The following is a 23,457-nucleotide window of genomic DNA, read 5'->3' as shown; positions in this document are numbered from 1 at the left end:
CCCCCATCACCCCTGGCAGGGTTAGGGGAACAAACTAGACCTTTCTCCCCATAAATTCCATTTCTCTTCCTCCTAGGATCCATTGCCACACGCTTGGGTAAGTAAGAAAACGGAGGAAATAAATATTCGTGGGAAGCACTCCACTTTTTTCAATGTCGATGGCCCTTGCTTTCCCGCTCCCTGCGCCTGAGCTCTTCCCTATGGCAGTAGGAGCAATAGTTTTCAGTCTCGGGGCAGCTATAAAAGGAGCAGCTTTCCTTCTTGCAGCGGTTCTGCTGGATCAAGTATCTCGGGCAAAGTGGGCTTCTGCCTCAGTTTTTGTCATTGTTCAACCAGGTCTGAGGGGCTTCCTCATTGACGTATTCCAAGGTGTCTCTAGCCTCGTTGGCATTAAATCCATTGGTGTACGTCTGCGACTTGTGGTCCGTGGGCATGGCGTAGGTCAGGGATTCTACCGTGTTGACGGTACGGATGCCTGCTAGCCGGGCTGGGCTGTAGCTCTGCGAAGACAATGACCGGTTCTTCTGGGGGTAGGTGGCACAGGTCTTCAAGGTGCCGACTACCGGCTTGTAGATGTCGTCTTGGAAGCTCGACGGCTTGGAGCGGACGTCATGCAGGTGGATGACGCTTTGCCTCTGGACAGGGGGCGTATGGCTATAGTGGGCGGATACCGGGATGCGCCCACTTCTCTTGGGGCTGTTGACAGGTGAAGGAACCGGTGCCGGTGGGGGACTCGAGCGGTCTTTAAACTTTAAGACCAGTTGCGTGGTATGGCTTTGTGGCAGGACGGGAAACACCCTTCCCTGAGGAGATGAGTTCAGCCTCTCTTTCGAGTAGGCCTCTTGCTCCAGCTTCCGGCAAGACATCCCGTTGAGCACGGCCTTCTTCTCCGCCTCTTTCCTCTTCTGATCCTGCTCGGCAGTGAAGCGCTCCTGAGCGCTGGTCAAGTAATAGCCGATCATTTCCTCGTGAAATTGACGCCTGGGCGTATGGCTATAGTGGGTGGATACCGGGATGTGCCCACTTCTCTTGGGGCTGTTGACAGGCGAAGGAAACGGTGCCGGTGGGGGACTCGAGCGGTCTTTAAACTTTAAGGCCAGTTGCGTGGTATGGCTTTGCGGCAGGACGGGTGACGCCCTTCCCTCAGGAGATGAGTTCAGCCTCTCTTTCGAGTAGGCCTCTTGCTCCAGCTTCCGGCAAGACATCCCGTTGAGCACGGCCTTCTTCTCCGCCTCTTTCCTCTTCTGATCCTGCTCGGCAGTGAAGCGCTCCTGAGCGCTGGTCAAGTAATAGCCGATCATTTCCTCATGAAATTGATGCCTGTGGCTGGTCAAGAGGAGGCCAGCAAAAATAAATTTTCGCTCACCTTGCATGGCTGCTCTAAGTATGTTGAGACTCAGCTTGACATCTGTGCTGTACTTCCACGGGTCCGACTGCTTGTCCGAAGGAGATTTAGAGTTCAGTTTTTCTATGGCTGAGATGTTTACCTTCTCCGTGGGAGAAGGAGTGGTCTTTGCGGAAGGAGAGGTGCTAGCCGACTGGCCAGAGTCTTCTTTGCTTCCTTTGCGAGACTTGGACTTCTTCTCCTTGACTTTTTCGACAATCTCCCCGTTCTTCCCATTTCCTGAATTTGCTCTGCTCATTTTGCCATTCACAAGTCCTCCGAGACCACCCATATTCCTCTTCAGCTTAATGTCGAGGGTCTTACTCAAGCTTCCGAGCTTGTTCGCAACTGAATCGGCCCGATTTTTGTCTTTGTCCTTCCTCTGTTTTTCTTTCTCCTTCCCATTTTTGCCATTATTGCCGTTAGAATTACTACAGATAGAATCCCTGTCAGAATCCATGGAGTCAGCCAGAGACTGAACATCTTCCCCAGTTGACGCAGTTGGGGATTCTGGCTGGGCTAGCAGTGCCTATTGGGAGAAGTAAGTTGACAATTAGAAGCGAACGAGTATTCTTAGCCCTGCGGTCATCTCTGGTAAGAATCCCGTTATCTACACCAGGGGTAGTCAACCTGTGGTCCTCCAAATGTTCGTGAACTACGATTCCCATGAGCTCCTGCCAGCAATTGCAGGGAATTGTAGTCCATGAACATCTGGAGGACCACAGGTCGACTACCCATGATCTACACTCTAGTGGGAGTTCCCTACAGAAAAAAAAAACTAAAACTTCCTCAAGGCCTTCGCTACCTCATCAAAATATCTTTGGGAAAGTTACGGTCTTGAAATTGTGCCGTGCAAAAGAGGTGCTTGGCAGCAGAAGGTCCCTGGGGTTCAATCCCTGGGTTCCCCCGTTAAAAGGACCAGGCAGCAGGGATTAACCTCATTCTGAGGCTTTTACGCACACATAAGAGAGTGTATTGGTGGATTATTACAGGTGTGGGATGAGAGGGACTGTGGTACAGTGGGAAAGCATGCAGGGGGTCCCAGGTTCAATCCCTGGTTTAGATAGGCGGATCAGGTAGGAGGGGACAGAAAAGAGCTCCGACTGAGACCCTGGAGAGCAGCAGCATGAATCTGCCTTCGAGGTCGTTCCTGGGCCCTCTGACAGGCGGTGGCTCTCCAGGGTCTCTGGATAAGGCCTTTTACATCGCCAACCGTCTGACTCTTTTAGGCGGTCTTAAAATGGCATCGGCCCACAGGCTCTAGTGACCCAGAAGGTTAGTTAAAGCAGGGGCAAATGCTGGCAGGGGCTCATGGGAATTGCAGTCCATGAACATCTGGAGGACCACAGGTTGACGACCCCTGAGTTAGAGGATATCTTAGCAGCCCCACCTCTCCTCCTGTCTCTTTCCCGCCTCTCGAGATGCCACTGCACAGGGTGCAGCACTGGGCCACAGTTTCTCTAGAGCACTAGCTGAGGAAGAGCCCTCTTGTACTGTAAGACCCTGCAGCCCCCTTGGTGAGCCCAGACACCCACAGTGGTCTCCCATCTCCCTCCAGAAGCTGTTATAGAATAAAGGGGGTTTACCTGTGTTTCTGATGGTATGCGTATCCAGGTTACGTTCATGTAACTGTGCAGAAAGTTAAGCTTGGCCTCCAGAGAGAGGGTCAAACTAAGAAAGGGAAGGGGGAGGGGGGGAGAGAGAGAGAAAGAGAAAGGGAAAGGAAAGACCACATACTACATAATTACTGAAAACAGTACAGCCACACAACTCTTGCGCATGATCAAAAGAAACAGCCACGCGGCATTCTAAGCAAGGCCAACGCTACTGAATCTCCAAAAGGAATACTCTCAGCAAAAAAACATAGGGGGTGGGGGGATTTTCTTGAAACACCCTCGAGTTCCCCCGGGAAGCCAGCCCTGCAGGAGAGCTTGCTAGCACGGGACCCCAACTCACTCCCGTGAGGCACGAGAGCTTCGGCACGAGGCTGAAGCACTTGGTTCACGGACGGCTGGGACTGCGTGAGCCATCGGCAGTGCAAGAATTGCCTGTGGCTCAAAAACCTCGCTTGTTCTGGGGCTTCTGCTAGGAATGCAGGCTCAGCAATGACCTGGCTGCTGCGTCGAAGGCACCCCCCGCTGCCTTCAGGCTCAGCGGACGCTGAGGTCTTGAGGGTTTTTAAAGAGAGAAACCAGGTCTTACTTGGCCAGCTTGGTGTTATCACTGTCATCCTTCCCCCATTCCCAGTCTTTCCCGGGATCAACCGCAAAGTGCAAAGGCAGTAACTTGTGTTCAGAGTCAGTCAGAGGGATCACCGCTGAAGGAAAGAAGAGCGGAAAGGAAGAAATCGGTTTAGCTGGAACTGGCTTGACGTACACCCCCTTGACGTTGGGGCGAGTGGGGGTGGGTTAAGAAAAGGCTCTTGGAGGATACCCAACAATGTTGCACAGCTTCAGGGCACCCACACACGTGGAATTTGCTGCCAGAGGATGTCGTGATGGCCACAGGAATAAACAGCCTGAAAAGTGATCTATAAAGGACAATTCTATCCGTGACTCCTAGGCATGGGGACTGGGGGGTGGCACTAATCATCGGAAGCCCAGAGCCAAAAGCCAGGCAGCAATGAAACAGTCTCAGCCTCTAGGCCCTGTTCTTGGTCCTCCAGAGGAGCTGGTCTAGGACAGTGATACTCTGTATTCTTGTGCTGGAGTCCTGGCCCTGCTGGTGGACCTCCGGATGGCTCCGGGATTTGGACCCACTGAGTGGCATAGAGAGTTGGATTAGGTGGGCCACTGCACCCAAACCACGTGCATAATATACAGACGGTGGAGCTATGTACTGCAGTGCATAGTTTGTCGCAATACCAGACAAAGGGAGTGTGGATTCTCAAAAGCACACACCCTCAGAACCGACTAAAACCACACCCTGTCGTACGGCCTATGCCCACAAAAGCACGCACCCGAAAGCTGATACCTTGAATAACACTCGGTTGGGCTTAAAGGTGCCCCTGGACTCAAAACTTTGTTCCGCTGCTTCAGACCAAGAAGGCGACCTGCCTGAATCCACCGCTGTAGAGACCTCTATCATGTCCCCCCCTTGCTCTTTTCCGAACGGAGAAACTCTTCCGAACTCTTCTTCTTCTTCTTCTTCATACGTTCCCAGTAGCAACTCTGCCTCCGGCTGAGCTCTGAGCCCACGGTCAGGACAGCCCCTCGGCTGCCGCTCTGCCTCCCCCTCTCCTACGCATTGCTTTCACGTGCCACATACCTTGTTCTTTCTGTTGGTCTTTTTGCTCCATGGAGACGAGAGCTGAGAAGTGCGCTTGATCATAGGCGAGGACCAGGGGAGAGCAGTGGCAACGGTTTGGTGGGACTTCCAGAGGCAAGTAAATACCGCCAAATGGAATTGGCGCAAATGCTGTGAAGAGGGGGGGGGAGGGAAGCAACCACCAAGATTTGTTTGAAATAAGCCGCAGAACTAGGTGGCCTCCTGAACGATGACAGTGGTGTTTTTTTAGGTTTCATACCACTGGGGGACTCACTCAGACCCTGGTGACCTAAAACCACAGAGCGCTTCTGATTCTGGCGCCCGAATTCTTCACGAGTGAGATTCCTGAAGGAGATTTTCATTAACTAAACCAGCTACGGATGCCTTCGTTAAAGACAACTTCCTGGTCTGCTCGAGACTGACCTGTGCGAAGCTCAGCAATTCTCTTGAGGAGTCTTTTCCTCCTTACAAAAGGCTCCCACAAGGTGCGTTGACGCCCTATACTGAGGGGCTTTTCGCACGCCTTCAAAATCGCACAATGGTTGCCAATTGAAAACGCTACTGATTTGCCATTATGCACAACGTCGTCGACAATCTGCCACACACCTGAAACCGATCTGCAAAAAGCGCTTCCTTGTAGCGCTTTCAGGGAAATCCCCAAAAGTGGATTCACCCTCCGGAAAGCGATACACTCCTGCAACCAATCTGCAACAGTTGCGAAAAAGACCTGTGCGTTAACATTGTTGCGGTTTCTACAAAGTCCCTCCCCCTGGCTCTCTCCTCTGATCTTCCGGCGAAGCGATCGCCATTTTTTTTTTCTCCGAGCGAGCGGGGATAAACGCACCAGCGAGCCTCTTTCTGTTTAGAGGCTTCCCCGGCTTCAGTCCCTCCCCTTCAGTCACAAAGCACAAAGAACAGAAAAGCCCGTTTGCTGATGTATTTTCCCTTTATTTTTTTCACATTCATTCAGCCAAAAATCGGGCCCGTGAGAGGGGGGGGGGGATTTTTTTTTTTTCACTCAGAGGGAGCGTGGCAACGATGAAATGACAGCTCAAACACACCAGGCAGCTGGATGGTTCTCTCCGTTGCAACGAATCAACACAGATTCGTTGCAATGGGTCTGTTTTTTTTTTTTTTTAACTTTCTTAAAGGGAAAGGGGCTGTTTGGGAGCATGCTAATGGCTGCCCATTGGCTGCTTGACGGCCAGGGGCGGGACGAGCTTGGCAATAGCGCTTCCTTTCTAGCAATTTCTGCCGAGACCGGAAGCCTGTGGGAAACGCTACAAAATGCAACTGGATTCCACTACAAAGGCAGGTATGCATAACGACGAATTCCACTATTTTAAATGGCGATTTTTCATTCAGCAACCAATTTGCTACAAAGATCCCGGTGCGGAAAGCCCCTGAGTAGGGAAGTCCCCACAGCCAAGCACCGGTTAAGCTAACCAATCTGGGCAAACCACGATCCAACAGGCTTACCTTCCCCTCCTGAGTCTCTCAGCACTGTATCTGCAACCATAACAATTGCCTGTCTTAATATATGTGCTAGGACAAACACATGGAATTCCTCTAGGCTCTCGTACACTGGATCTTCCGAGTTGTCCACTCTGGAAAACCAAGCAATGGGGCATGCAATTCACTGCTTGCTGGTCTCAGTTTCCTGATAGCCCTCCCCAAAGATGTTTGCCATCGTGACTGTACGAATCAGACAAACATCAGAAGCGGCCCCGTAACATCTAGGAGGCGATCCCCCAGTTCTGCAGTGCTCAGTTGACTGCTACTACAGGTGCTTTCTTTTTTAGAAAGAGTATTTTGGCCCACAAAAACTTAATTTTTTTTTTAAAAAAGCCCTGACACACAGGTGGCAGCTTAGTCTCGCTCATAATCCGCCGTTTCCTCCCCTTTAAACGGAGTTTGCTTTGAAGCCGCTGCACTTTGGGATGTGTCAAGTTTGTTCTGACACCAAAGAAAATGGGCTCATCTATAATTCACAGGCTGATTTGCGAATTCCCTTTAGTACCAAGTAAAGGTAAAGGTATCCCCTGTGCAAGCACTGGGTCATGTCTGACCCTTGGGGTGACGCCCTCCAGCGTTTTCATGGCAGACTCAATATGGGGTAGTTTGCCAGTGCCTTCCCCAGTCATTACCGTTTACCCCCCAGCAAGCTGGGTACTCATTTTACTGACCTCGGAAGGATGGAAAGCTGAGTCAACCTTGAGCCGGCTGCTGGGATAGAACTCCCAGCCTCATGGGCAGAGCTTTCAGACGGCTGCCTTACCACTCTGCGCCACAAGAGGCTCTTATTAGTACCAAGTACAGTGAAATAATTGGGAAAAATCTCATGCATTACATTTCCCAATTAGTACCAAGTACAGTGAAATAATTGGGAAATGTAATGCATGAGATTTTTTTTGGGGGGGGGGAGATTCATGGCTCCCAACTTGGGGCTCTTACATTTATCTTGAGGCTTCAGATTTTTACCTTGGATCCGGACAAGAGACTGCAGCCACACCTTACTCTGATATTAAGAGGTATCTCCCCCTTCACGGTACATAGAGAATGCCTTGAACACTCCATTTGTAGGACCACCAAAACAGTGGCTTGGATCCAGGGGAATAAAGCTCCTGTGTCCCAGTTCTGCAGCCCCCCCTCCCCCTTCAAATTTCTACTCTAGGAAAGATCATCTGGGACAGGAGGCGAGAAAAGGGAGGGTCTCAGGATATTTGTGTGTGGGGGGGGGAGGGCATTACCACTTCTCCATCAATGGAATGGCATCTTTGGAGGCTGCTAATGATTCATAAAGCAGAAATAAGGCTAACCTTGTTTGGTTTGGGTCACAGGGCTGTGATACACATGAACACAGCAAGTTCAGACCATGAAACCTCAGCTGTACTTATCTGTACTTATATTAGCTTCCTGCCGTTCTACGGAAAACCCCAAGTCAGCTTATACTGGAAAGGATTCTTGAGAACCCGGCTGCCTTTGTCCGGCCCCCTCCGGAACTACAGTCACCAGCATCCTTACCCTCTCCAATAAGAGACGTTTTCTTACAGGTTACATGCGATAACTAATCTGGAAAAGTCTGCCGAATGAGGAAGGAAGGCAGACTGTGTCCCTTCCCTAGCGGCTGGTAACGCCCCAGGAGACCGGACTCGGAGCACTGTCGCGTTCGATATTTAAAATATTTATCCGTGCTATGTACGTGTTGGTTTTGATCTTCGGAGAAACAAAGTTGTCAGAAGCGACTTCTCTAGAGACAGGAGTTTTTTTGGCAAACACCTCTCCGCACATTTTCTAATTGGGGAGCACCAAGCTGTGCGAAACATGAAGCAAAACCAAACCAAAGGAAGTCTGAGGACAGAATGAGGCTGGGGGAAACGGCTGATAAGGACCTGAATGCAGAATCAGCAGCGTGGATTAGCCACTTCTCCAAAAAGAAAGAAGGGGAGAGGGGGGAAGGAGAACACAGGAGTTTTTGGGGACTTACCCCCCACCCGTGCCTCCGTTTTTGCTCAAGTGAGTGCGTGGTTCGCTGGAAGCCAGCTTGAGAAGTTCGTGCCATTCCTGCTCCCATTCTTCTTCTGTGTACACAAGTCCCAACTAGGGGAGACAAGAGAATGCAGTGTGATTCATTTGCTTAGTTGGCCTGTTTAGCCTCTTCTCCTGTCCCTCCCAGATGAGAGGAAACCTTCTTGGTCTCTGAGCGGTCGCTGGACTCTAATCTAGCTCTCCCGCTGCAGGCTGATGTAGCTTCCCCCTTGAAACTGCCTACCGAGCAGCTGGTGAAGAGACCCTCAAAAGCTTATGCCCCCAACCTCTTGGATTCAAACCCGGCTGTTCCCCTGCAAACCAGCAAGGCCCGATTAACCCTGCGGCCACAGCTGCCAAGGGAAACTCTAGGCGAGGGCTTGCCTCTTCGGGCCAAACCAACCTCCTTGTTTTGTTGCGTCTGCTGCCATCTCCACCTTCTCTTGAGGGCTTCCCTTTCAGCGCCGCTTCTCATCATGGTATAGAGGGCTTTCCGCAGCATGAGGTCCCTGTCATGGAACCCCCACATTCCTAAATGCAGGGGGGGGGGAGAGGAAGGAATCACACACAGACACACCCTCTAAGTTAGCGCCACAGATCCAGTGACAGCAGCACTGAAACGGTGCAAAACAGGCAGAGAGACGACTTAAGGCTTGGCGGGTGCCTGGAAGGGCTCTAATTATCGCCTGTACCTGACGCCCTCTCATTGTTCTAAGCCTTTCTCAAATCATAGCTGTCAGGATTAAACAGGTTAATAGGAGCAACAGTGGAGTCTAAATGGATGGTGAAGAGACCTCTCTTGTAAATTTAAGAAAGGAAGGAGGAAAAACAGAAAGGCTTTTAGCTATCTCCGCCTGGGCTCTCTCGTGGAGCTCCTGCTGGGCCAGGAGGAGCTCAAGGCTCTTGATTTTAGCCTTAGAAACTGCTTGTTCTAATCGGAGGCTTCAAACTGCCTGCAGTCGCTAGAGACTTGCCTAACTCCTTCAAGGATCCCATGCTTTGTTGTCTCCCTACAATGGAGGATCTTTGTAAAAAAAATGAAATTAAATAAAAAACCCACAAGCGCTAGACCCGACAGATTTGAATCCTAAAATAGACGATCAGCGGCAGGCTTACATGTTATAGAAATTGATTTGGGGACGGTTTCTTGCAGCCCGTTATTTTTATTATTATTTCTTTCCATTATATGCTGCCCTTCCCTACAGTTCTGGAAAGCTCCCATTTAACAGCTGACTCGTGGCAACCTGTAGGGCTTTTAAGGCCAGAGAGGTTCAGAGGTGGTTTGCCACGGCCTGCCTCTGCACGGCAACCCTGGGGGTCCTTTGGGGTCTCCCGTCCAAATTGTAGTAGCCAGGGCTGACCCTGCTTAGCTTCCATGGCCTGAGCAGAGTCTGCAATATTGCTGAAGGTAAAATGCTTTCAGATGAAAAGGCAATCTTTGCCTGCATCAGGCCCGGACTTCATAGGGACAGCACGTGACGGCCCTACAGGTTAAAAGGTTTAATTTGTTCTCACACCTTTATCTCGCCCGCTCAGACAGCGACACGTCTGTCATCCATCAAATTGTACGAATCGTGACATATCCAAAATAACTTACAGAAGGGGGAGGGGGACAGAACGGCGTTTCATTTCAATTTTATTCCCTCTCCTGCCTGGAAATCTTTTCCAAAAAGGGTAACGTTGCGTTATCTCGCCATAATTCTGTGAGACAGGTCGCAGCGGAGCACAAGAGATAGATGGGGAATGGAGGCTGAGAGATACAGAGGTTGGGCGAGCAGAGCCCTCGGCTCAACATGACTAGAGCCAGCTGTGCTTTGGCCCGGCAAGCCATCCTGAATAAGCACTCTCTCAACAGCTAATCTGAACATCTTGGGGCCTGATCCGTAACAGCCAGTCCAAGCAACGATTCCAGCTCCTCACTCTTCCCTTGGCCTCCCTTTAGTCAGGTACCAAGGAGGAAGTCATGAGAATGATTAAGAAACATCTATTTACGTTATGATTATAGTAGTGCTACCTGCAGAGCAGCCCAGCTACACACCTGTAGAGCACAACGTGTTTGTTCTTTTCGATCGGCTGGGATTCTTCCGCTTTCCTGATTACTGTTTGTATTTCACTGCTCCTCGCTACAGCCCTGTCTTTAGGTGGCCTTGGCACCCAGTCGAGAAGTTTTGCAAAGGGGGCATTCTGAAGATACCGTACCCTGATGCAGCATGCGATTGCAGGTCAGTGTTGTCCACCTGTATTCATGTGACCTTTGAACCCTACTTTTCGGACCCTAAAAATCTTTTCGGTTCTTCCTCTGCTCCAAAATATAGATCACATAGAGACACTGCCTGTTTTATTAGAAGGCAAGAGCAGACCTATCACTGTTAGCTGCAAAATAGTTTAATTAAATTTTGATGAGAATAATATTTGTTTTGATTATATTTCACACGTTATTTATTCATTTTGGTCACTGCCCCGAGCTGCTTGCAGGAGAGTAGTATACAAATATAATAATTATTATAATAATTTTTTTTCACAGCCACTCAAATGAAGTCTACTTTTTCTCAGATTTTAGTGATCTGCTTAAAATTGATAAGAGATGGAACAGGATGAGGTAGGGAGACAGATAAGAACTAGTCGAGCTTTTCTGAAAAGGAGAGGCGGGAAAGAGACATTCAAAATAAGCCAACTAGGAGGGAATATGGGCATTTCCCAGAAGGCTCCTCTCACAGAATGAGGACCTACCAAGGGAAGCAGCATGGAGAAGGCAGTTTCCGTCCCCTGGGGTTGCCAGTGGAAGAAGCCGTTTGCAACCATTACACATTGTGGTCCACCAATTAAGACGACCTGGGGGAGAAAAACAAAGGTGGAAATGCAAAATTACAAAGCCCAAACCAGCCACAGCCCAGCTGTTTCAACCTGTGCTGATTTCAAAGCTTGTCCCATTCTTCAATATCATGCAGCAATAAAGAGTACAACGAATCTAATGGATAGTACAAAAAGACAAGATACGTAATATTTCACAGGTAAGGGGATCTGAAGAAGGGCTGAGTTTCTGTACCCCTCTTTTTACTGCCCAAAGGCGTCTCAAAGTGACTTACAATCACCTTCCCTTCCTTTCCCCCACAACAGACACCCTGTGAAGTGGGCGAGGCTGAGAGAGCTTTGAGAGAACTGGGACTGGCTCAGAGTCACCCAGCTGACTGCATACAAGGGATATACTGGAAAACATTACCCACTGTAAATACCATTTACCCAAACTTGGTAATCTTCAGAAGTATCCCATTAACAGCCGCTGGTAACAGCTCCGTGTCCCTACCCAGTTTTATTAAATCTAGATTGGGAGTGGCCCGGGAAAGAATAATTTAAAGAGTGTCAGACAGCCACTAGGAAAGATAATATTGGAAATAACATGTTCTCATTTTTAGCACCAGTTCCAAACACTTGTGCCCTTAGTTCAGGAACGTAATGTCCAAATAAGCGACTTGCAGGGGAATTCCCTCCAAACTCAAACTGGAAGCCATGAATAATTTGCAGGGAGGGAGGTTTACCAACCATCATTTGGTGGTTCACCTGTAACAGTATGCCATGATCTTTGGTGTACGGGAGAAGAAGGGGGCCTGCAGAAGGACCAGTGGGGCAGGATACGCATGCCTGAGGCTTACTAGCCTAATGCAAAGCTCAGGCACTGTGAGAGAACCGAGCCGCAGTGACTTTCAAGGAGGTTATTCATGCTGATTTGTCAAATCCATCTCGATCTATGTCTAATCACCAAGGACAGGCCCACATGTGGATAGGCAGCTAATACAGCTGAACATTTCTGAAGCGGAGCATTATATAAAAAGCCTCTTTAATCTCTCACTCTGCCTAATTAAACCATGTAGATATTCCTCCAGAATTTTGAGTCCAGTAACGCCTTAGAGAGCAACAAGATTTTTGGAGTCTCCGCTTTTCAAAGCACTAACAACTGGGCCTCTCCAAGGGTTAGTAATACAAGAAAGAGAAATTAAACTCTACCTAACTGTGTACATTTTCATCCCTTTCTTCCCCTTGCCTTGCCTTCTCTTTGCTAAATGGAAAGGACTCCCCTCTTCAGCCACTCTCTGAAGGGAAGATGCCTCCCGCCACTCACCTTGGTCGTTTTACCCACTTCCCGCTCTATGATACCTTGTGTGAGATGAGAGGGATGAAGCTGCATTGTTCCAGAGGATTCAAAACCTTCTGGTGCAAGCTAATTCAAAAGACCAAGTTAGCCAGACGCTCACGGAACTGCTCACCTGCTTGTTCCAAAGCTACCATTGTGGCTTGCTCAATCAAATCGTGTTCAATGAAGCACCTGAAGTCCTGACTGTAAACACTAAGATCAGGGAGCTGGAATGTGTAGATGGGCATCTCCAACGGGAACTGTTCACTGTTACATTCGTTGGCCACGTGAGAGCGAGCAAGGGAGACTATTACTGAGCTGGCATGAGAAATTCCTCTAGAAAGCCTCTTCTCTGTTTGGGAAAAGAAAGAGGAGAGGGGTAAAACATGGCCTTGGCGGGGGAAATGATCTCCCATTCTCAGAGCAGTCCTGTCAGATTCTCACTCACGCCTACCTCAAAGGGTGCCTGCCGGGAGGAGAGGAAAGGAAGGCGATTGTAAGCCGCTTTGAGACTCCTTTGGGTAGTGAAAAGCGGGGTATAAAACCAACTCTTCTTCACAGCTCATTGTTCAAAAAAATCCCCATTTTGTTTTCACTTTCCTCTTGTGTACATCAAACCTGTGAAACTTTATTTTCACACCCTCTTCCCTTTCCTAATGCTGAATTTTACCTTTTATTCTCTTTTATATTTGTTTATCTAGACTATGTAATTTTTATCAATTAATTATATTATGAATTACCCTTGTTCTCGTGATTTTGATATGCCATTAAAGGTTTTTTGAATTTGATTTGAATTTTACCAAAGACTTTTTATTCCTACTGTAAATAAAACCTTGTGGGCGGTAACAGTGCCCCTTGACTCAAACATTGTTCTGCTGCTTCAGCTCAAGATGGCTGGCCACCTGAATCTATCTCAGGAAACTGTGCTGGCCTTTAAGGTGCATCCCCGACTCAAATTTTGTTCTGCTAATGAGAATGCTCCTTTGACAGCAGACCAAATGTGAGGGTGGTGGCCATGTAGCTTATTACTGCTTTGAAGGGCTTTTGGAGATTGTATGAGCTGCTGTGAAGGTCAAACAGGGTGGGTGAGGAGGGTAAACAAACAAAAGGCTTTAAGTAAACGCGGGAAGCTGCCTTGGTCCATCAAAGTCTGCATCATCGACTCAAGACTGGCAGCAGCTCTGCAGCACTTTGGGAACAAGGTCATTCACCATCACCTGCTGCCTGGTCCTTTTAACTACAGGGGCCAAGCAGATATTCTGTCACTGAGCCACATAGATCCCCTAATAGATGACTGAGGAACTGAGACCACTCTCCTCTGCAAAGGGACACAGGGGATCAGCCGGCCAGCGTGTGGCTGCAGCCCGCCTCTCGAGAGATCCTGCTCCAACTCCAGCTGCTGACCAAACCACGGCCGTCAGTTGCTTTGCTATCAAAGCTCTGCCGTTCTGAAGCGTGTTACCTGGAGCGATGTCATCCTGCCTTTGGAGAGAGGGCCGCTCGGTCTTGTTCCCCTGCTGAGGAGGCTCTCGGTCCTGCTGCTGCCTGGGGTCCTTCCCTTCGTTGAATACCTGGGGGAGGTTCACTGTATGCACCTGCTGGAGCTGTTCGTAGTCATTTAGGGCGGCTGACAAATCCCAGTTTTTGTCTGGAAAGAGACCCATTGAGAAAAGTGTTAATTCCCCACAGGCATATTAAAAGGACAGCGAGAGGATGGCAGCAACAGAGGCGTGAAGACACAAAGGTGCATTTATACTGAATCAGACCCCCTCCCCCAGGTCCGTCAAGGTCAGACTTGTGAACTCAGCCTGGAAGTGGCTCTCCAGGGTCTCCGGCTGAGGTCTTGCATGCCAAGCAGAGGTTCTTCCCCTGAGCCAGGAGTAGTCCTGAGGGTATACCATTCATCATGACAGGTGCCCCAGCCAATGAGCGTGCAGTATTTTCTGACCAATGAGAGCTCAGAGGAGGTGGGACTAAGGCGGGTATAAGGTCCTGCCCACATGGTCAGGTTCGCCCCTCCCTCTGAAATGGGAGGGGTAGGAATTATGTCTTATTGTAGCCTGAGTATTGGTTTAATTAAAATAAGCAGATTAATTTTGAATCTTGGATACTGAAAAACCACCCCTGCGGGGCGGGTAGGTGTAAGGATTTTACAAGCAGAGTGTCCTAGCACAAGCACCTGAGAGAAAAGCCGATCAGAATGCCCCGTGGATGGTGCTGTATTTTTTATCCTTGTTAATTTCAAAGTATCATAGCCTGCTTAAAAAATAGGCAGAATGATTTTAGATCTTTGATGCTAAAAACCAATCCTGCAGGGCGGGCTCTTGTAAGGATTTACAAGAAGAGTCTCCCCTGCAGAAGCACATAGGGCGAAAAAGCAATCATGATGTCCCATAGTTGGTACTTGGACATTGCTCAAAGTTTTTATCCTTGTTAATTTCAAAAGTATCATAGCCTGCATAAAATAAGCAGATTAATTTGGGATCTTTGATGCTAAAAAACAAAACAAAAACATCCCACAACAGTGCTGCCTGCTGTACAGTTTTACCCATAGGGAGTGCTCTGGGTCTCTAAAGGGGTTCTCTGTGTGGCTGGAAGAAGTCTCAGAGAGTGTGCCACGGGGGCTGGTTGGTGGAGTGTTGTAGCTTGAGTCATGGTTTAATTAAAATAAGCAGATTAATTTTGGATCTTTGATGCTAAAAAACCAATCCTGCAGGGTGGGCTCTTGTAAGTATTTACAAGAAGAGTCTCCCTGCAGAAGCACATAGGGCGAAAAGCAATCATGATGTCCCAATTTGGTTCTTGGACATAGCCCAAAGTTTTTTATCCTTGTTAATTTCAAACGTATTATAGTTTAATTAAAATAATCAGGTTAATTTTGGATCTTTGATGCTAAAAGCCAACCCTGCTGAGCGGGCTGTTGTACAGTTTTATACATAGGGAATGCTCTGGGACTCCAAAGGGGTTCTCTGTGTGACTGGAAGAAGTTTCAGAGAGTGTGGTAGGGGATGGTAGGTGGGGTTTGGGGGGGGGGGGCTCGGAGGGTGCATTTCCTCCCTTCTACACTCAGTATCCAACTATGGCTTGATTAAAATAACAAAATGAATAAATTTTGGATCTTTGGTGCTAAAAGCCAGCCCTGCAGAGCGGACTGTTGTATGGTTTTACACATAGGGAGTGCTCTGGGACTCCAAAGGGGTTCTCTGTGTGGCTGGAAAAAGTCTCAGAGAGTGTGCCAGGGGTGCTAGGAAGGGTTTTTTTGGAGATCCAGGAGCGCGCATGCTACCAGCATTTAAACGTGCTAACAAGCGTGTGGGGCTCTGGCTGGGGACTGCCTTTCAAATGGGAGAGAGGGAAGGCATCCAGGGTGCTTTCTGCTACTGCAGAACCCACTGCCCCCATGGAAACCACACCAGTATATCTACTGCAGAGTCAGGATGAATATATATTTCTGTTCAAACACATAGCTCTCAGCCTGTATGATCTGGCTTTCTAAGGAATTGCTCAGCCAGTTTGCCTACTGAATAGCTCACATATGTCAGAAAGGAAAAGGCTGGTTAGGCTCCCCCCCCTGAAACGTCAGGGAGTGTTGATTGTGGCTTGCTGGAGCTTGGGTGTCCAGCGAGTATGTTTCGATGTGATTAGTAGAAGGGTGGAGTACGACTAATGGTTTTTTTTCTTCTATCGTGGGGGGATATCTGATCATTCGTGGAATAGAATATAGGAATTTCTGAGTGCTCTCTTAAAACTGACCAACAGGAAGTTTTTTATTCTTGTTAATTTCAAAGTGGCAGCCCTTTCTCCCCTGATACACTGAGCCTGAAAGCAACTGGCTGTATACAGTCAACGATGTGAGAGCCTCTGAGTTGACTGATTTATTTTTGGAGGGTGGGTGCCCAAGGAGATTCACAATATAAAGAAAATACATAAAATATATCACATAAAATACATACAAAAGCAAATTTTAAAACCACAATTTAGGACTACTTTAATCCGATGCAATCCTAAATAAAGCCGACAGCTGCCTAGTAAGGACCAAAAGCGGGAGGTTCAAGTGTACAACCCAGAGGAGCTTGTTCCACAAGTGTGGGGCTGCCACTGAAAAGGCCCTTTTTTCATGTAACCACCAAATAAGCTTCTTTGGTTACTGGGACAACCAGACAGGCCTCTCCCAGTGATCTTCATTCCAGGCCTGAGTTTTTCTATGCAGTGGTATATTTTGTGTACAAGGAAGCCTTCAGATGTGTGAGCTCTCACTTGCTGTCTGCCATGGTAAGCCACATGGAGGATCACCATCTCACTGAGAAGAATTAGTTCTACATACTAGGGAAGGTCTTGTCATTGGAACACAAACTCAATAATTTGGCTGTCAAAAGCTGCTAAAGGGGATCTGATGTGGACTTGAGCCTTGGAAAGCTTGTCCCAAAGTTGTTTCACTAATTAAAACAACAAAAAATGCCCTTCTCCAAGCCTGGATGTGTGTGTGGGGGGGTCGGGGGGGGGGGTAGAGTTGAGCATAATACATAATCCAGCAAGCCACAATCAACACTCCCTGACGTTTTGAGGGGAGGGGGGCGGAGCCTAACCAGCCTTTTCCTTTCTGACATATGTGAGCTATTCAGTAGGCAAACTGGCTGAGCAATTCCTTAGAAAGCCAGATCATACAGGCTGAGAGCTATGAGTTTGAACAGAAATATACATTCATCCTGATTCTGCAGTAGATATACTGGTGTGGTTTCCATGGGGGCAGTGGGTTCTGCAGTAGCAGAAAGCACCCTGGATGCCTTCCCTCTCTCCCATTTGAAAGGCAGTCCCCAGCCAGAGCCCCACACGCTCGTTAGCATGTTTAAATGCTGGTAGCATGCGCGCTCCTGGAGCCCTTTGGAGTCCCAGAGCATTCCCTATGTATAAAACTGTACAACAGCCCGCTCTGCAGGGCTGGCTTTTAGCATCAAAGATCCAAAATTAACCTGATTATTTTAATTAAACTATAATACGTTTGAAATTAACAAGGATAAAAAACTTTGGGCTATGTCCAAGAACCAAATTGGGACATCATGACTGCTTTTCGCCCTATGTGCTTCTGCAGGGAGACTCTTCTTGTAAATACTTACAAGAGCCCACCCTGCAGGATTGGTTTTTTAGCATCAAAGATCCAAAAGTGCGTGATGCTGGTAGCAACTGACTTGTTGACTTGCACACAGAGCTAACTTCTGTCACAGCACAGTCAGATGGGGGGGGGGGAACAAAAATGAAATAAAATTAAATTAAAAACCCTCCTCTCTGATGTTTAAACATAGCTTCAAAGAGAAATCTTTGGATCAATGGTATCACCAAGGTTTGCTGCTCTAGAGCTGATGTTAATTTCATACCTGTCAAGCAGCAGCGCAAGAGATCCGTCACGTTTTCCTTCCATAGCCAAAAATGGGGCCAATTATCAATCTTACGGCTTATTTGGCCTGCATCCTGCATAACAGGATGGGAAATGGATTCTTGTGCTGAGTGGGTAAGCCTAAAAAAACCATAGCACTGGTACATGGATGGGAGAAAGACTGCGGTAAAGAGAACTTCCCATAATTGTGCCTGGAGTAGGGACCAGCTCATGGAAGGGGAGTGACACAGATTCACTCTGCTTGGAAGAATTGGGCCACATCTTTATTGATTATTGGGGGGATAAGGTGCCCTCTACGCCCAGGGAGCACTGAAACCTGGAGCCAGGCTTGTGGTTCTGATAGAATAACAGTTCTCACGCATGACAGATTGGGCTAGTTTTGAAGGCACCCCCAAGTTGGCCACCTTGGTGGAATTCACTAAGAAATGCACCATAGTGACTTAATTTCTACTACTGTCTTACGCTGACCTGGCAAAATGTTATCTTTTTGCATTTTCTTCAAAATTAATCCTCCCCTTACAGTATATATTGTTCCCCCCCTTCTTTTAATCTTACTTGTTCAACTTTTTGAGTTTTGTTTACAAACGATGCCATTATCCTGCTCAACTGGAATCCTGCTCACACTGTGGTGTAGACGACAAACTCCCAAAATACTTCTAGGATAATTTAATCACCATCAGCACTCACAAATGCTCTCCCCGCAGGTGGCCATCTCCCACACAAATGCTATCTGCAAAACTGTACTATACCCGAGACTCTTCTGCGGAACCTCGGCTGGCAATACAAAGCCTGAGGACCACTGGGGACAGAAACCATATGAGAGAGAAAAATATTTTAAAACGCTTTTCCACCAGCCCTATGGTTGAGGCCTAAAACAACGCTGAGTAGAGCTGGCCTACCTATCAAAGTCCCATTGGGGGCTGGTGAGACTCCTCTGTTGTTGTTAGGTGCGAAGTCGTGTACACCCCATGGGCAATGATCCTCCAGGCATTCCTGTCCTCTACCATTCCCCAGAGTCCATTTAAGTTTGCACCGACTGCTTCAGTAACTCCACCCAGCCACCGCATTCTCTGTCGTCCCCTTCTTCTTTTGCCCTCGATCGCTCCCAGCATTAGGCTCTTCTCCAGCATTAGACTCCTCTACTGCCTCCTAATTCATCATGGGTCACAGGGCACAAAGGCGCTCTCCTCAATAAACACCATGGCCATAAACAAGAGAGAGAATGAATAAAAATGGGCCCCAACATACTAAGAGGTTCTCTTCAATAAGTCTCACCGCAATAAACCAGAGGGCCGATCCGACCCAGCCGAGTAAGAAACGCCTTTGAAATTTTCGAATGAGACTTCACTGAAATACAAGGTCTGCGCCACAATACCCTCAAAGAACGGGGGGGATATAAACCTAGATAAAAGAAACATTTTTGCTGAGCCCCAAGGGATAGGAGGCAGCATAAGAACCCGAAGTCACTAAATGAATCCAGATCATGCTGATTTTTTAAAATTCTGTGCCACAGGCTTAATAGTAGAACAGAGGGCATCTTCACAAGACAGGAGGGAAAGGCTTTCAAGTTTGTGAGCTTACCTTCTAGCAAGTCTCTCGCCAGACCCGGTTCTGCCCCCGTGGACCGAACAAAGTCTGACAGGACCGCATCTAGTTGTGCTGCCAGAAGTGCAGCAGGGTCAGGACAGGACCCATCGCAACTGCTGTGGTGGCTTTCTGTTGTCTTCTGTAGGTTGGTGAATTGGTGAAATCTTGTTCACCACAGAAAAGGGTCTCCCCAACTTTCTGTAGAGCCATAGCGCTAGAATCAGAAGTATAGCTGCTACAAGGAGAACACCAAATGCTATCCCCAATGCAATTCCCAGTTGAATGCTGCCCATATTCACGCAGTGAAAAAGGCAGTCCGCTATCAACCAACAGCCTTGAGGGACTGATCCTGTTTACAGTAGCCCTCGACGACCGGCCACCCTCGCCTTCCAGCATCACAATCAAGTTCAGAGGTGAAATGACACGTCACAATGCGGCAGTTGATGGCAAAGGCAGCCAATCAGGAAGGGCCTGGAGGACACATCCACCCGCTCAAGATTCTTTCCTGAGAGTCACCTGCAGATGTCGAGAACCACATCTTCCCTTTGTTTCCTCAGAAACCTCATTAAGGGCTGGGGGGAAATAACCCGTTCTTTTAACCAGAGCTATATGGCTCCTTACTAGAACTGCCAACCTCCAAGTTGGGCCTGAAGTTCTTCCAGGATTGCGGCTAATGCCCAGACCACAGAGGTAAGTTCCCCTGGAGAAAATGGTAGATCAGGAGGGTGGACTTTAGAGGCTCCGCCCCAATATCTCCAGGAATTTCCCGACCCAGAGTTGGCAACCTTACCACTGTCATTGCCTCCAAGACATTATGTATCCAGAATCATGTTTGGAGTCTGAGATCCAATTTGGTGTTGAGAGCCAGCTTGGTATAAAGGCTAAGAGCGGCGGCTTTTAACCTGGCAAGCCCACTCCTCCACGTGCAGCCAGCTGGGTGACCTTGGGCCAGTCACAGTCCTAACAGAGCTGTTCTCAGATCAGTTCTCTTAGAGCTCTTCCACCCCACCTACCTCCAAAGTTGTCTGTTGTGGGGAGAGGAAGGGAAGGCACTTTGAGACTCCTTTGAGTAGTGACAAGTGGTGTATAAAATTCAGCTCTTCTTCTAACACCCTTTATTGCCTACTTATTAAGCCTGTGTCACTTAGAATCATAGAATAACAGAGTTGGAAGGGTCATCTAGTCCAACCCCCTGCACTATGCAGGACACTCACATCCCAATCTCTCACCTACTGTCACCTGCCACCCCCTTGAGTCTTAACAGAATCAGCCTCTCCGTCTAGAAGTCCAATTATAACCCATCCTCCGTTTAAAAATTTCCAAAGATAGAAAACCCACCACCTCCCGAGGAAGCCTGTTCCACTGACAAACCGCTCTAATTGTCAGGAACTTCTTCCGGATATTTAGATGGAATTTCTTTTGAATTAATTTCATCCCAATCGCTCTGGTCTGTCCCACTGGGGCAAGAGAGAACAATTCTGCTCCATCCTCTACATGGCAGCCTTTAAAATACTTGAAGATGGTTCTCAGATCCCCTCTCAGTTGCCTCCTCTCCAGGCTAAACAGACCAAGCTCCCCCAACTTTTCTTCATAAGTCTTGGTCTCCAAACCCTCACCTTCTTTGTTGCCCTCCTCTGGACATGTTCCAGTTTGTCAGCCCTGGAATTAAGATCACTGGGAGAGGCCTGCCTGCCTGTCCCAGTAACCAAAGAAGATTATTTGGTGGTTGCATGAAAAAAAAGGGCCTTTTCAGCCGCAGCCCCACACTTGTGGAACAATCTCCTCTGGGTTGTACACCCGAACCTCGCGGTTTCGGTCCTTACTAAGCAGCTGTCAGCTTTGTTTAGGATTGCAAAGGATTAAAGTAGTCCTACATTGTGGTTTTAAAATTTGCTTCTGTATGTATTTTATGTGATATATTTTGTGTATTTTCTTTATATTGTGAATCTTCTTGTGCACCCATTCTCCGAAAATAAATCAGTCAACTCGGATACTCTCACATCATTGACTGTATACAGATAGCTGATTTCAGGCTCTGCGTATGGAGGGTGGGGTGGAGGGGCAAAGGCCTGCTACTTTGAAATTAACAAGAATAAAAACTTCATGTTGATAAGTTTTAAGAGTCCACAACAGAAGAAAAAGCGATTACTCTTACCCCACCCTTCTACTAATCACCCCGAAACACACTCGCTGGACAGCCAAGCTACAGCAAACCACAATCACACTCCCTGCCGTTTCGGGGGGGGGGGGGGGGACCTAAACTGTCTTTTCCTTTCTGACATATGTGAGCTATTCAGTAGGCAAACTGGCTGAGCAATTCCTTAGAAAGCCAGATCATACAGGCTGAGAGCTATGTGTTTGAATTGAAATATATATTCATCCTGACTCTACAGTAGATATGCTGGTGTGGTTTCCATGGGGCAGAGGGTCCTGCAGCAGGATGCCTCCCCCCTTTCTCCCTTTTGAAAGGCAGTTCCCAGCCAAAACCCCCCACTCTCATTGGCACGTTTAAATGTTGGTAGCATGCGCACTCCTGGAGTTCCAAAAAGTCTCCTAACACCCCTGGCACACTCTCTGAGAATTATTCCAGCCACACAGAGAACCCTTTGGAGCCCCAGAGCACTCCCTATATGTAAATCTTTATAACAGGCCGCTCTGCAGGGCTGGCTTTTAGCATCAAAGATCCAAAATTAATACATGTTGTTATTTTAATCAAGTCACGGTTGGATACTGAGTGTATAGGGAAGAAATGCAGAGGTGCTTTTTTATATATACTCACCCGACTCCCCCCCCAAAAAAACCCCTACCAATCCCTCCACACTCTCTGAGACTTCTTCCAGCGACACAGAGAACCCCTTGGAGTCCCACAGCACTCCCTAAGTGTAAATCTGTACAACAGTCCGCTTTGCAGGGATGGTTTTTAGCATCAAAGATCCAAAATTAATTCATTTTGTTATTTTAATCAAGCCGTGGTTGGATGCTGAGTGTAGAGTAGGTATTTTTTTTACATGCTGGTAATAATGATACCCTTATTGACATAAAACTAGTGGGGGGGGAGATAGATTCAAAGTGGGTTGGATAATTAAAAAAACGATTTGAAATACCCTGGATCTACCATTTAAAAAATCCAGCCAGACCCTGTGCGGTCTCTGCACATCGTTTAATATGTGTCGGGGGGGGGGGGGATTAACGGAGGGTAAGGCTGAGAGATATGCAAAGGATTCCTTTGCAAACAGTGGGTTTGAAGAAGAAAAAAATAAATCAGGCGCCTGTGTATCAGGAGCACAGGACTGTTTTTTAGCATCAAAGATCCAAAATTAATATGCTTATTTTAATCAGGCTATGATACTTTGAAATGAACAAGGATAAAAATACATCCATTGCTTAAGCACCAACCCTGGACATTCTGTTGACCTAAATAATGAACCAGCAGATATTCCCAACAATAGAAAAAACGTTACTCAACCCCTCATCACATCAAAACACATTTGCAGGACAAACAAGAAGGCTACAGCAAAGCAACGTTATCTACCCAAACATCTGCGCACAGACTTTTCAGGAGAAGAGAGGGGCAGCCCAAATTCAGCCACACACCATTAGGTCTCTGCACATCCTTTAATATGTTAGCCGAGGAGGGGAGGATGTTAGTTGAGGGCCAGGCTGGGAGCTGTGCAAAAGGATTCCTGCACAGCACATAATTGCTCAGAGGCTCTCAAAGTGCTGGCTGTATAGACTCATCAGGATCTGTGTATCAAGAGCATAGGGGCTGGTACTTTGAAATTAACAGGATCAAAAAAACCAGTGCTTAAGTGCCCACCATGGACATTCTGTTGACCTAAGTGATTCCCATGCGAGACTCCCTCCACGGTTTTGTTTGTATGTTTTTAATTGATCAGTTTTAAGAGGGGCAGTCAGAAATTCCTATATATATATTTTTCATGAATTTACTGATATCCTTTTCACAATAAAAAATACTGCTCAGATCCCCATTGTATCAAAACACACTTGCCGGACAAGCACGCAGGCTACAGCTAGGCTATTCTTATCTACACAAACAGCTGCACAGGCATTTCCGGACCTGTCAACTTGATGAGGAAAGGTACGTCTATCATACTACTGTCCAAAGACTTAAGTCAACGTAACTATTTAAAATGTTCCAATGCCATTTTT

At 47.7% G+C, this 23,457-nt stretch overlaps 1 protein-coding gene across 1 annotated transcript; it reads right to left on the bottom strand.

The window, feature by feature from the left end:
* Positions 1 to 20,086, bottom strand: LOC143841968 (OTU domain-containing protein 7A-like). Its single transcript, XM_077346518.1, is given in 12 exon segments — positions 1 to 1,913; positions 2,971 to 3,055; positions 3,587 to 3,701; positions 4,652 to 4,801; positions 6,131 to 6,258; positions 8,139 to 8,251; positions 8,583 to 8,710; positions 10,910 to 11,011; positions 12,442 to 12,660; positions 13,771 to 13,956; positions 19,282 to 19,426; positions 20,078 to 20,086. Coding segments are annotated over 12 exon segments (3,144 nt in total). The 3' UTR covers positions 1 to 149.
* Between the last annotated feature and the right edge of the window lie 3,371 nt (positions 20,087 to 23,457).

Source organism: Paroedura picta, chromosome 7 (assembly GCF_049243985.1).
Source record: "Paroedura picta isolate Pp20150507F chromosome 7, Ppicta_v3.0, whole genome shotgun sequence".
Classification (NCBI taxonomy): domain Eukaryota; kingdom Metazoa; phylum Chordata; class Lepidosauria; order Squamata; family Gekkonidae; genus Paroedura; species Paroedura picta.
Note: the sequence above shows the minus strand (reverse complement) of the source record. Positions and strands in the feature narration are given on the sequence as shown.